General features: G+C 28.1%; 1 protein-coding gene across 4 annotated transcripts in view; it reads left to right on the top strand.

Annotated features, from left to right (window-relative positions):
* Positions 1–11,662, top strand: part of LOC118197191 (trans-1,2-dihydrobenzene-1,2-diol dehydrogenase-like) — a 34,072-nt gene extending 22,410 nt beyond the window's left edge. For all 4 annotated transcript variants that reach the window (XM_085806487.1, XM_085806486.1, XM_035368700.2 and 1 more), the window contains exons 5-8: positions 4,199–4,451; positions 7,695–7,819; positions 8,619–8,769; positions 11,358–11,662. In XM_085806487.1, the coding sequence (XP_085662613.1) occupies positions 4,199–4,451; positions 7,695–7,819; positions 8,619–8,769; positions 11,358–11,461 (633 nt within the window). In that variant the 3' untranslated portion in view covers positions 11,462–11,662. The remainder of the gene's footprint in view (positions 1–4,198; positions 4,452–7,694; positions 7,820–8,618; positions 8,770–11,357) is intronic.
* The last annotated feature ends 2,856 nt before the right edge of the window (positions 11,663–14,518 follow it).

Genomic DNA, 14,518 nt, shown 5'->3' with positions numbered 1-14,518 from the left:
ATCTTAGGTGCAGTATTAAATACAGTAAAAACATTTTTAATTTTACATTTTCCATGCTATTTTTTTTAAATTGTCTCCTAAAATGAGCAATGTAAATGACAATTTACTAGGACTTTCTCAGCCTAAATGAATGAGATGTGAATACAAAAGACCATTAACAGGTAAAGAACTTGCAAAATGTTTTGAAGACAATTTATTAGATATGTGTAAAAATGTTCCTTAGGTGAAGAGGAATATGTCCCTCATATAGATGATTCTGAATATTTGGATAATGATGCATATGAAAAACATAATCTAGAAATTTCAACACAAGTACTTATTCTGGGAAATAAGTTAAACTCAAACCAAAACTTTTCTGTTCATGGGGTTCCATGTAGGATAACTATGCACTTCAGCTTTGCTCTCTACCCTGCTAGGATGTAATTTCTCTGTGCTCGCTTTCACAAAAATATCAAAAATGTAAATGTTTATGAATAGGCATGACTAGAGTGCTAAATGAACTGTGACCACATATGTCAATTGGAAATAAAAATGGAATTAAAATTGCCTCAACTGCCAAGTTTCTTAGATATTACGAATTCAACATATTAGCGTACTATTCAATCAGAAATCTTCCTCTTCAATATGCCATCTATGTGCTTTGCTTGTGTTTATTACAATTAGAAAGGTGAGTCAGTATCTATAAAGTTCTTTCCTTAAATTAGAGCAGCTTCCAGTGAATTTTTATATGCCTATTCTGGCTGTCAATGTGTTAATGAAAGTGTCTTGAAATCATTCAAGTGAAATATTATATCAATATCAAAAATCTGAAATCTAGTTTTTATATCAATTATTATTCCAATTATTTGCATACTAGTATTAAAAGAGACATTAAATTTTTTTAATAGGAGAATTTTTTAAATGTCTATTTTGCCTGGGTAAAGTTTACTAATTTTAATTCAAAATGCAAACTACAATCTGATAACTCAAGATATTAATTTATGTCCGTTCTGCTGAGGCATGTACTTACCATTCAGCAAATAAATTTGAATTTCTTTATTTTATAAATGTTTTGATTAGAATGTAATATTTGATGTATTTTGTTGTAATTTCACCTGTTGGTAGAATTCAGATAATTTGGCAACTAGTTCAGCGTATGGCCATTTTAAATATAAACACAATGCACAGATTCTTGTTCTGATAGATCACGAAAACTTAATTTCTACTAGAAATGATTTTTTTACATAAAAAATTAATAGTAATTTATATGCGAATATTATTATAGGATATGCTTCATTTAAGATGTATTAATATATATTGCTTGCAGATGTATCCGAGAACCGCAACTCTCACCATTACTATAGCTAGCTTTTCACAGAACAATTTGTTGAATTCCCCACTTCCCCTTCATCTCTTAAATTTGTAACACATTACAGTACAAAGTCTTTCATCCGGACTCATCGGAACTTCAGCGATTCCGTATTAGGGTTTTTTCCGGATTATAGATCATCAATTTAAATATGGTAAGATGGCATGCAGAAATTAAAAAATGAAACCTTAATTTATGAAATAAAGAGCAATTATGATCTAAACAGTATCAAAATTTACAAAAAAAAAAAAAAAAGCTTAATATTCATTTGTTTACTTTATTAAACATTTCTTTCAATGTAAGTTGTTTCGTTTTATGTGCTAATACTTTCTCTTTAATTCTATAAACAGACATAATTTCTTCTTCAGTTACAAAGTTCCGCTGTTCAAGTCTAATTGCTGTGCTGAGAATACCGACTAACTTGTCAATCGAAATTTTTTCGTTTTCACTAACCTCTCTGTCACTTTCTTCATGCCTTTATCCATTTTTTGCAGCAATTCCACTTTTTATTTGATGGACATCAAAACATGCTTTCACTTTGTAGATCCTTTGGCAGCTTCAGAATCGGAAACTCTTTTCGACATAATCGAAAGTTCAAGCTTACTTTTTATAAAATTGCTCTAACAGTCTGCAAAAAATAATAAGCCAGATGCAATTAGAAAATTAAGGAACAACGCAATCTGCAACATTAACTGAAATAGATAATTAGATAATTTTAGTATAGCTTATACCGCCCCCCTTACACGTTAAATGTGCATGCATAAAGGTATTATGCATAAACGCATATGCGCATGCATAAACGCTACGCATGCACAGAAAGTTTGTACCTTTGAGGTTCGGGTTATAGATCATTCCGGATTATGGATGTCCAGATTAAAGACTTTGTACTGTATAAGAAAAATAGTGAGGAGAAAAAAAAAAAAAAAAAAAAAAAACAGAAAAATAGTGTGAAAAAATTAAAGATTTGAAGAAGAATGTGTTTTAATTTTTAATGTATCATGTAATTCTTATTCAATAATTCAAGTCTATATTTTAAATTGCTAAAGTACATTTTCTTTTCATATATTGCTAATGTTTACCAACTTATAATAAATATCAATAGTTTGGGTAGTTTTCTTAAAAAAAAAAAAAAAAAAAAAAGTACCAACTTGCACCCGATAAGTAACTTTTATCACCAAACTGCCTCGAGATGGTTGTGTTAATATGTAAGTTCTCGAGTTGAATTCTGAGCTGGCCGTTGTGAGACTCCATACTTCATCGATGTAGTAGAAAGTTAGTTACAAGCTTTGATATCCTAAGTGTGTACTTTTCACTTTCAAAATCTCTTCAAATTGGTCAAGAATTTTATGAGAAAATTTCAATCTTGTTTATAAGCAGCTTATGAAAAGATAAAATCATGAATTTTTGTGAAATCAACACAAAGCAGTCTTTATGTGTGAAATTAGATGAGATATTCAAAATAAATTTACCTGGTTTATTTTTATCTTGAGTATGAGTATCAAGCAATAAAGTAAATAATGATTCTCATTTGTAAAGTAGTGTTCTCTATTAAATATGTAAATGCTAATTAAAACTAATTACTAAGTTCATCACTGATACTTTTGAATAACTCTGGCATAGAATTCAAGTTCTTAACAAATTAAAAAATGGTGATACTCACCATGTTTTACTTACTATATTTTATAGGCACATTAGATTTTAGTTTTAAAGAGTCCTTCTACCTGTAATGTTGGTATTGTTTTTGGTACTGTCTGATTGTCTGCAATCTGACCAAAAAAGTATGAGGCAGAAAGGTATGTTGCTAATATAGTTAATGTGGCAACCCATGATGTCAGGAAAAAATACTTAAGTGGCAGTTGAGCATGCTGGAAGCGCATATTTGTTTTGGCTGCTGCACAATGTTGATGTCATACAGATGCAGAGTTAATGCAGTTCTCTGAGTCTTTTTTTTTTTTTAAAGGCAAATTGCTCTGTACAGTGGAAAACCAACAGCACAGAGAAAATACTGAAAGATATCTCAAAAAAGATGTTTTATTACCAATGATTCTTGCTTTTTAAATTTTATTGATTGCTCTTTTATGGAATTCTTAATGTACTGCCATTTTATTCTCATAAAGTATTCTACATCATTTTGAGAAGATTTTGAGAAGCTTGATTTTTGTCTAGGATCATATTTCAAGATACAAAGCATTTTGATGTTCATTTTTAAAATACTGTAATAAATTTAGTTATTGGATTTGCTATTGGAAGCATGTCTTTCCTACAAGGGCTTCTTTTTTTTTTTTTTTTTTTTTTCCAAAGGGGCTTTGTCCCTAAAGGACTATTGTTTTTGTTTTGCGATATTGTGTTGAATCACTATAAATGTCCGTTTCACTTCTCAAACTGTTGCCACCAAATGTTAGAGTCCTGCATTGTATTTGAAGAAATTAAATAATGAAAAATCTGCATAAATGTATGTATATTTCTCGCATTGTGATAAAACAACAGTATATAGGCCATCGAATTTTGAATGACGTAATCATACTGCAAATATGGGCATGTGGAAGCCCAAATTTGAAATTTATTTCATTATCAATTTCATATTTTGTAAAACTTTAACGATTTTTTATAATAGAAAGGTATTTTTTTATGAGTAGTTACTATCAATTGACATTCAACAGTGGCTACACATTCTTTTGCTTGATACTCATACATTTTCATTATGTAAATGTATGCATATTTTTTAACCTAATAGGAGGATATATGGCTGATTTTGCCTAATTATAGTGATGAATTTGTATATTTTGGACAATGATTATTTTCTATATATCGGGAAAAATTGTTGTAATGGAGTTTTAAACTCTATTACAGGCAATTTGGAGCAGATTTATTCCATCCTACAGATTTCTAATAGACTACCTGAAAAAGGGTAATATAGGAGAAATTGTTCATATATATTCAAATTTTGGAATTCCATTATTATCAGTGGAGAGAATTATGAAAAAGTCTATTGGAGGAGGTACAATACTTGACCTTGGCATTTATACATTAAATGCTGTCACAATGATTTATAATGGTGAAAAACCTAAAAAAATTGCTGCAGTTGGACATCTAAATGATGATGGTAATTTTTTTTAAATATGTTAATAATTCTGTTAAGAAATATTTCCTTCATTCAATAAAGCATACACAGCATTTAGAAGGATTATTGAAAGATTTATTTAAATGTGTCTTCAATTTAAGAAATGAACATGTCATTCCTTAAATTGCAAAATACCTTTTTTAAAAATAAATGGAGGGGGAAAAAAGCTTACTTAAAGCCTTCCATTTAAAAATAAATGGAGGGGAAAAGTGTAATATTGTACCTAAGTTTATAATAAAAATAAATTCCCAAACTTATATGACTTAATTTTGCTTATTGAAAAAAAAAAGTAAAAAAATACTGACTTTGGGGCATAAAGAAGAAAAATACACAAAGTATTTTTAACTAGCTGTCTATTCAAATAACTTGAACATTATCCCATGCTGTGATTCCTTAACAGGTGGAATACGTATGGCCAAAATGCCTTGTTATAGGAATTTGTAGTATTTGTTGTAGAAAATGGCATTCAAAAAACCATAAAAATTAAATTTTGTTTGATTAAAAAATGTTTATACAAAGTTATATTTCTACAAAGCTCCAGTTTGAAACTCATAATTTTGCATTTTTCTTATGTATAGGTAGGTATCTTAGAAATTTACATACAGTCAAAAGTCGTTAATCCGGACTCGTAGGGACTTCGGCGATTCCGGATTATAGATAATCAGTTTAAATCTGGTAAGATGGCATGCAGAAATTATAAAATTAAAAATATGAAACCATAATTTATGAAATAAAGAACAATATTATGTAAAGGGTATCAAAATTTACAAAAAAAAAAAAAAAAAAAAAGCTTAATATTTATTTGTTTACTTTATTAAACATTTCTTTCAATGTAAGTTGTTTAAGTTGCTTCATTTTATGTGATAATACTTTCTCTTTAATGCTATAAACAGACATAATTTCTTCTTCAGTTACAAAGTTCTGCTGTTCAAGTCCTATATTTGCTGTGTCGAGAATACCGACCAAATTGTCAATCGAAATTTTTTCGTTTTCAATAACCTCTATGTCACTTTCTTCACTATCGAAAGCTAATTATAATGACGAGGAATTTGATTTAAATCATATTAAAGACGGAGTACATTGAGATGAAATACTACATTTAGTAAGGAATTATAAGCCAAATAAAATAAAAACATCTGCCCTGAAGGTAAGGATAGTGCTGACAGATCAATTCATTGCGTGGCATGGCGTTCCTCCCCCCCCCCCGGCTGCAGAGCAGCGTGAAATTGATAAACAGATTTCGGAATGGTTAGAGAAACGAAGGATATCCCTTTATCCATTTTTTGCAGCAATTCCACTTTTTTTTAATGGACTTTGAAACATACTTTCGCTTTGTAGATCCTTTACATATTAGTAAATGTATATCGGAAATTGTATTTGACATAATCGAAAGTTCAAGCTTACTTTTATAAAATTGCTCTAACAGTCTGCAAAAAATAATAAGTCGGATCCAATTTGAAGATTAAGGAACAACACAATCTGCAACATTAACTTAATTAGATCATTTTAGCTTAGCTTATACCGTCCGTTATACAGTTATACATTAAATGCGCATGCGTAAATGTATTATGCACATGCGCATATTTGCAGTCGTAAAGGTCTTACGCGCATGCATCAACAAGGCGCATGCGTAGAAAGTTTGTAGCTTTGAGGTCCAGATTATGGGTGTCCGAATTAACGACTTTTAACTGTATTTATCTTATTTAATGCATTTCATATCTGTCACCATTTCATACCAGTTATAACATTGCAAACTATTAAATTGTTGTGTATCAGACTGTACAAATGCTAACAACTTTGAAAACTAATCTCTGGGTCTCTGAAGATAGACAGGTGACATATCACACTATCTTAATTTCTAAGTAAAGTAACTGCTGCACAAGAAAAAGTTCAAAATAAACCATTTATTTTTTTTGTCAGTCTAACAGTTACATAACCTGTATAATAATAAAAAAAACAGTCTCTACAGCTTGCAAGAATAATAGAAAACAATATAAAATGTAATTATTAAAGTATAATACAAGATAAAGCACACCTATACATTTTGGCTCAAGCCTTTAAACTGTGAGTAGTTATTGCTAACAAATCTAAAGCTGATTCAAGTAATTCAGACATTGAAGAACTAGTAGTAAAATGGTCAGAAACTGCTGCCACAGTCTATCTTCTGAATTCAAGAAAAGTGTGCTTAAATACATTAATTAATTTTAAATCTGGGAGTAGCCAACAAAAGTTAAAGTGAAAATAATGGTATAATGATAACTGATTAATAATTATGAAACCTTACAAGATAACTCTGACTAACAGTGATTTTTATTTTATCACATACATGAAAACATTTTCCTTATTAAAATTTTCTGAGGCTCATATAACAATTTGATTATATATGTCTATTAAAATATATCATATAATCATAAGTTATTTTTAGAAAGTCTATTTTATTAAATTCATTCCTTAAAATAGAAACATCTATAATTAATCATTCAAGCAAGAGCAAAGAAGAGCTTTATTCAAGCAAAGCATTTACTTTTTAAATATGGTATCTATATTTCTATTTGTTGTTGAATATAAGATGTAAAATATACTTAGTTTGCAATATATAACTCTCTGGAACTTGTTTTTTTTCCCCTCATATATACTGATTTACAAAAATATTGTGTACTTTTTTTGGTTAACCCATTATATGCTGTGTATAGAACTGAAGCAAGGTATTTTTATCATCTTTCTTCAGTGCTTTCATTCAGAGTGTTAATTGAAAAATTCTTCTTTAAAAAATACTGTTGCTGCAGAAGTTTGAGAGCAATAATATTGCTTATAAAATCATTTTCACATATTGTATCAGAATGTTGCAATTTTATGCTGCTGTAAAAAAAAAAAAAAAAAAAAAAAAAAAAAAAAAAAAAAAAAAAAAATATTAAATGTGAAAGATATTTAATTTTCTGAATTATATTCAATTCGGTATTTTTGTTATATTTTTATATGTAATTACTGTAATTTTAAATGAGTCTAAATATTTGATTTACTTGAAATTTAATATTTTGTGGAATTTTTATTGAAAATTAAAATAAGAGTAAATTAAACAGTAATTTCCTCACAGCTGTATTTCTTAAAACCATGGTAAAATTTACTCAACCTGTGAAATGAAGCATATCAGATAGCAAAACAGCATTTTGTTGGTATTGTATTAAGTGCTCCATCTTAATTGAATGTATATCTTTTTATATATAGGAGTGGATATTGCTATGGCTAGTAGTTTATTGTACAGTAACAATCGCACAGCCACTGTGAGCACTAATGCTATTGCAGAATTGCCAAGTGACATCACAATTACAGGAACAAAGGGGCGTGTAAAAGTAACTAATTTTAATTAATAAGTTGTAAATATGTATGTGTATATAAAAGTATTTGACTAGCACAGCAAGTGGAAAATTATTAGTTATTTTACAGTTTTAATTTATTTAAAATATTATAATTTAAGAGTATTTAGTTAATTTTTTTCAACACTTTAATTTGGTGCATTTTAAAAAGTCTCATATTAAGATAATTTATATTAACCCATTAAAGAAATTAAAAAGACAGAACAAAGAAAGTTTTAACTGTATATAGAATTAAAACTAATTCATTCATTTTTTTTCCTTTAATTTCACCTAATTTAAGAAAATTTTAATAATCTTTATTTTGAGGAATACCACTAACATAAATGGTAGTAAGCAAGTTTTTATTATATAATTAGTTATAAAAGCTATTTTAATAATAGGATTTTTTTAACAGGCATATTTTAAAATTTTATGTATACATTAAATTATATTATTAAATTTTATATTCTTAATTAGGTGTGAAGTTTTTAATATAAATTTAATATCTAAAATTTTTTATTAAGGAATATCTTTTTTTTTTTTTAGGAGATTTAAAGCAAGTTCATATTTCTAACCAATGAGATTAAAAATTTGCATTATATCTGATGCAAAATTATTCTTTCATTGCCAGTTCAATGTAATTTAATAAAAATTGTAACAGAAAACATTGTGAAATTTCATATTCGGCTAATTTTATTTATTTCATGATAAGGAATATTCTTAAAGATTTCTTTCATGTTCAAATGCATGTTTTTATACATTAAGCACTGTATATTTAATGCAGAAAATATTTTAGATACCGAAGCATATGTGGTGCCCTATTATCATTGAAACACCAGAAAAAACATATGAATTTCCACTACCAGATACCAAAACTCCATGCAACTTTATTAACAGCTCAGGGTTAAGATACGAAGCCAATGAAGTTAGAGAATGTTTAAAAAAAGGTAGTGTAATTTTTAAATCTATATATTATTTGTTTTATTCACCTTTTGTGTTGTATAAAAATAGTTTTCTTATCTGTATGATAGACTGAAATATTTTTTTCTGTATTCTTTTCCCTGCATTTTGTTTAATGTACTTGTTATACATTAATAATTTTGTTCAGTTACATTAGGTACTTTTGAAAAATACGTCTTTGTTTTAGTTATTCTTTTTATAAAGTAGTACTAAGATCTTGCATTGTTTTTTTATCTATAATACAAAATTTTTAAGAAAACATCTAGTGTAACATTTGTAAGAATTATCTCCATATAGTGTAAACAGAATATCCCCCCCTGAGGCATGAAACAGCTATTATGAATTTCATAAAGACTGCAAGTTTATGAATTGTAGTTTGAATTATGAATTGCTTTAAGCTGCAGACAGTTTCTGTCAGAATTAAGTGTCAGTTGACTGAGGTGACCAGGCCTATCTGATAAATGCAGTTTGAGGATTTCCATGACCATCCTGACAATCCTTTAACTTCCAGAACCACCCTATATCTATTTTCTAGAAATGTGACTTCTGAATCAATATGTTTAACTTTTTTTAGGTATTTCTTGCACCCTTTGATGACCGGTTTTAAGTAAAAATGCAAGTACTATAAATTTATGTTTGTTAAAAATACTGTCCCTGTGTGTACTTCGGGGCAGTTTCCATAACTTATTGGGAACTTCATAGGATGTATATCTTGTTGCTACACAGGAAGAAAATCTCAAAAGTTTTCTTTTCTGGAAAAGAATATTGCTTCAGTAAATATATAAATTTTCTTTATGCAGTTTTGATCAGGTATTTTGTATCACTTTAAATGATATATACTGCATCTGTTGATTTTTCAAGAAGTAAAATTAGTAAAAGGGGAAATGTGCAAATAAATATGATACTTTGTTTCTTTTAATTAATTTTATGCCAAACCAGGATATTAAATCAGAAACCTTTTAGAAGGTACTACTTTTTAATCCTTATTTAGAATAAAAATAACCCAACAGCATACCTATTCATCTATTAACTGCTGTGATTTGCTCATGTTCATAGATATTGCTGATATAGTCAATTTAAGTCACATTTGTGTGAGCAAAAAAGCATTGCTTCAAAGTGAGAGAAACATATACAGATATAATTTGTTTTATTGGGGGAGGAATGCAACAAATGCTTTTAGATATTCTGTTTCTGTAGCACAGTAAGCCGAGTGTTGCTGTGGCAGACACCTGTAACTTGTATTAAAGGATAATACTCACTTATAAAGTGTTAAAGTATAAAGCAGACATGATCAGATTGGGACGTTGGAAATTCAAGAGATATACAGCTCTTTAACTCAATAAATGAAGCTTGCTTTGTAATAAGCAAAAATTTCACTTTTAAATATAATGAAACATATCAAGCTACAACATGCCCTTTTAACACCAATGTCTGTTCTTGTATCCCAAATGATTACTTAGAAAAGAGTACTTTAGTTTGTATGTAAATTTGTAATGTAAAACCAATGGAATTCATAAAATCTAATACACACACAATATTTTAACACTGCACTATACTTATGAAAAATGAAAAATAAAAAAACTTCAATTAATTTTTATCGTATCTCTGTGAAGGAAGGTTGATTACATAAGTGGAAAATGGTGAAGAAGGCCAAAGGTGCAAAATGTTATTGTTTGTTAAAATCCTGTTCTATAACAGGATTCTGGATCTGATTTTTTTTTTTTTTTTTTAATTTTGAGTTGTCCAATGCTACTTTGGTCAATAATTCTATTGTCTTTGCTTTATATTTTCATAATATATGAATTCATAGTAGAAATTGTGCATCATCTTTATCTAAGACTGAGCTTAAAAATTATATCATTAAATTTTACTTTTAATGTAAATTAAATTTTACTTCCTTGCTACAATTAAAATTAGGATAACTGCTAAAATTTGTTAGTTCTTTATTGGGGCATTTCTAAGGAGTTGAATGAAAATCTATTAATGGCTTTAAAAACATGTATAAATGTTCATTTTTAAATCTACTAACCACTTGTGCAACTATTTCCTAAAATAGCTATTATAAAAAAGAAAAATATATATAATGATCTTAATAAGTTCAGCTAAAAGATGAAGAGCTGCATTTATTGCTTTCAAGTTGCTTTGTTTCTTTAATAACAAGCAGATTAAATGTGGTAGGAAAATTAAATATCTTAAGCTTTGCCGAATGACAACATACTGGCACATGGAAAACAAAAAGCATTTTTCTTTGAAATCGCTGAATTTGTTAGTTAATTGAAAGACAAATATCTTGTGCATTGCTGAGTGGCAGCAGATTGCTTTAAAATTGCTGTTTGTAATCAAAAACTCATTGAATTTGCACAGAATATAAAATAAATAAAAAGATTTCAAAATGCAAGCTTTGAGGTGCACATGTTTAGTTAGGACTACATGTGTTAGAAATTTGGCAGGTGCCATCATTTTTCCACAATGCCAGAAACGTATATACTTACATACAAATTCTTTATTTAATAATAGAGATGTATATTTTATTGAAATTTATTATTTACTTATTTATTCAGGCATATTTTTTTAGGTGCTTTGGAAAGTTCAATCATGCCATTAGATGACTCTGTAACATTAGCAGAAATCATGGATGAAATTCGTCGACAAATTGGAGTTGTGTATGATGTAGATTAAAAGTGATAATAATATACACAGAAAGAGAATAATTTTAATTGCTTATGCTAATTGCATAAGTTATTTCAAATTTATAAATATGAATGATAATATTTTTCTTTAAAAAAATCAAAATTATTGAACATATACATTCCTGAGTTATGTCCAATACTGGCAAATGATGTGAATAAGAAATAAAAGTTGTTGATTTCTCAATAAAAATCTGTCTTATTTCTATTTATAATAAGCTGTTGTACACTTGATCAAATGAAAAATGTTAATTACCAATTCCATTGTTTTAAATATTTTGTGAGAATTTGTCATTGTTTATATGAGATGCTATGAACTAATTTTATTGCTAAACCATCTTCATGTAAATTTTCTGCAAAATGTAAAAATAACAACAAATATTAGAAATCTAAGACATTATATTTTGGATTCATTATTTATTACTTATTTATGTCAAAAAAGTAATAACTTTCAATAGTTTAGTAAAAAGTTTACAGGTGGAAAATTTTGTTAATAATAAAATAAAACAAAGTTTTTAGTTAAAGTTATTGATTTAAACAGTGCCTGAAAATATGCTGATTTCAAATCCACTAGCACCTGAAATCCCTACAGCTTTTCAGATTAAAAGTGTATGAAATTCACATTTAGCAGTATCTTGAAGCTACAAAGTTTCTGAATTCAAAACATTTGTTTCTAAGTCTACCTTCATAAATGGTTGGCATAACTTTTGCCCACATTCACTTTTTATTTACAAAAGAGTGACAATGAATTTTTTGGACTGACTGAGAATGACAAAGGCTTTTCTAAGAGACATGATAATCAGATGAAGACTGCTGCCCAAAGAATGGAGAAATCATTGATAATGTTTTAAAGCCAATAGGAGAAGGTTGTAATCATGATGATGTAAAAAACATTAAATATTGTTTGATAAGATTCTGATCTAAGACATTATTTGAAAATAATTACATATTATTCACAAAAAAAGAATGTTTGATAAATGTTGCATAGAATGGCCAGGCGTTTTGAACCTATTCATGAAGTAAAAGTGTACAATTACTTAATTCACTCTTTTATAATTTCTCATTTATGAAGGTGTTACAAGTTATTAACTAAAGAGAAAAATATTTTAAAAAGTTAATATATTCAAAGGGGTAGCAAAATTTTTGTGATTAGTCAAGTCACCAAGACGATATATAATTAGTATGGAAAGCAGAGTCTTTATAACAAACTGTATTATTATATTGTCTTTTTTGAAGCATAAAAGATGGGAGAATTCAATCGTTTGGATATCGAATCAATTTATTTTAGAAACCCTCCCATCTCCTTCGACCACAGAGAAGAGTTGTTAAGATTTTATTTATTATTATTATTATTTTAGTGTAAAGGCACTTAATTAAACATCATTGGCCCCAATTTGTTAAAATAATAATTTAAAAAATACACAAATGAGGTCACAAATTAATGAGTGCATTTAAGTCATGAATAGTGATTGATCTAGAAAAAAAAAAAGAGCAAGCCCATTTGTATTCTATCAAATTATACAGCAAATTTTTACATTTTTTGTTAGATTCTGAAGTGATTCATTATGAAATGATTAAGTGATAAATATAAAGTTGATATCACTGTCTAGTACATTTTGTTGCATTTTGGGTATCATTGTTTCAATGGCTTCTATAGTGCATTGTTTAAATTTAACAATGGTACATAATTTGCTGTTTAAAAATGTTTTTTTAATATTCCACTTACAGAAACTTAAGAATATTAAATGGATTAATTTCTTGGCCAGTTCAGTTCCTGGATATGTTTCCAGACTTCTAAGAAGTTGGGGAAAGATTGTGCTTTTACAACTAAATTAACATATATGATTGAAATTAAACATAATAAATATAATGAACTATGGAAATCATTAGAATAATACCAGTAGTGCTGAAGAACACATTGTGAGTATTTGAAAATTAATTCAAAAAATGTATGCAACATAAAAGAAACACATACTTTGTTTTAAAATTTAGCATAATAAACTGCTTCATTTACTACATAATACAAATGGATATATTCTTTAGCTCACAATTTTTCATTGAAATATACTTAACAGTTTATGAGCATTCTATGTTATGAATACACACTTTATGCCAGGAATGCTCAACAATTCAATTGCAACATGATTTTTGGTCAATCACAGCCAACAAGATATGACTTATACATATAAATGCAATTTAATCATGACTCATGTAGATAAATGATTATGGCTCCTTTAGTATCATAACTGGTGCTGGCAATTCATCTTCTGCACCTGTTGTCGAGACAATGGGAAAGCAGCATCTTATATTACCTGCCTTCTAGCTTACTCCTCAGATTTCGGTCTTTTAATCCTTGGTGTAACATGCAAGTTGGCATTCTTATGTCCTGTATTAATATTCGGCATTTCTGGAAGAAGTGTCAATTTTTTTTATTATTGCGAAAATCGAAGTACTTTCTTCCTATGTTTTAAATTAAAATTACCTACTTGTGTACACTTTTTTTTTTTTTTTTCTATTTTAGTACCATTAAAATGAGTAAAAAGGAAAAATATTGAAGATTTATCATTTTCATGAAGAGTGGGAGTTTGATCACTTTTTTGCAATGATAAATGTTGTTGCCTAATATGCAGTGCTTACGTAGTGTTAAGGGTCATCTGGAAAGGCATTTTTAACTTTACTTAACAAACATTGGATGTAATATCCATAAAATTTTACTTGAGAAAAAACAAAATTGAGTACCTTAAGACTCATTTAGTTTAATAAAATGACCTTAAAAAGCTCATGTTGAAATCATGGGCAGTGACTATTGTAGGCTGCATTTTAGCAATAAAAATTTAAATCTTTTTCTGATTGGAAATTTATAAAAGAAACTTTCTTAGAATTCTCAGATTCACTTTTCAACAATTTTAAAAATAATGAAATTATTGCCATATTATATTTAAAAATCTGCAGTTGTCTTGAATTACTGTAGTGCTGCAGATTATGAAAATACAGTCAAACCTTTATTCAACGAAGTTGCAGAATCCTGCGAAAAACGTTGCTAGTTGGA

Source organism: Stegodyphus dumicola, chromosome 12 (genome assembly GCF_044657685.1).
Source record: "Stegodyphus dumicola isolate Sdum_Otavi_A_Nest chromosome 12, ASM4465768v1".
In the NCBI taxonomy this organism is placed as follows: domain Eukaryota; kingdom Metazoa; phylum Arthropoda; class Arachnida; order Araneae; family Eresidae; genus Stegodyphus; species Stegodyphus dumicola.
The sequence above is the reverse complement of the archived record's forward strand: the minus strand, read 5'-3'. Positions and strand labels throughout refer to the sequence as shown.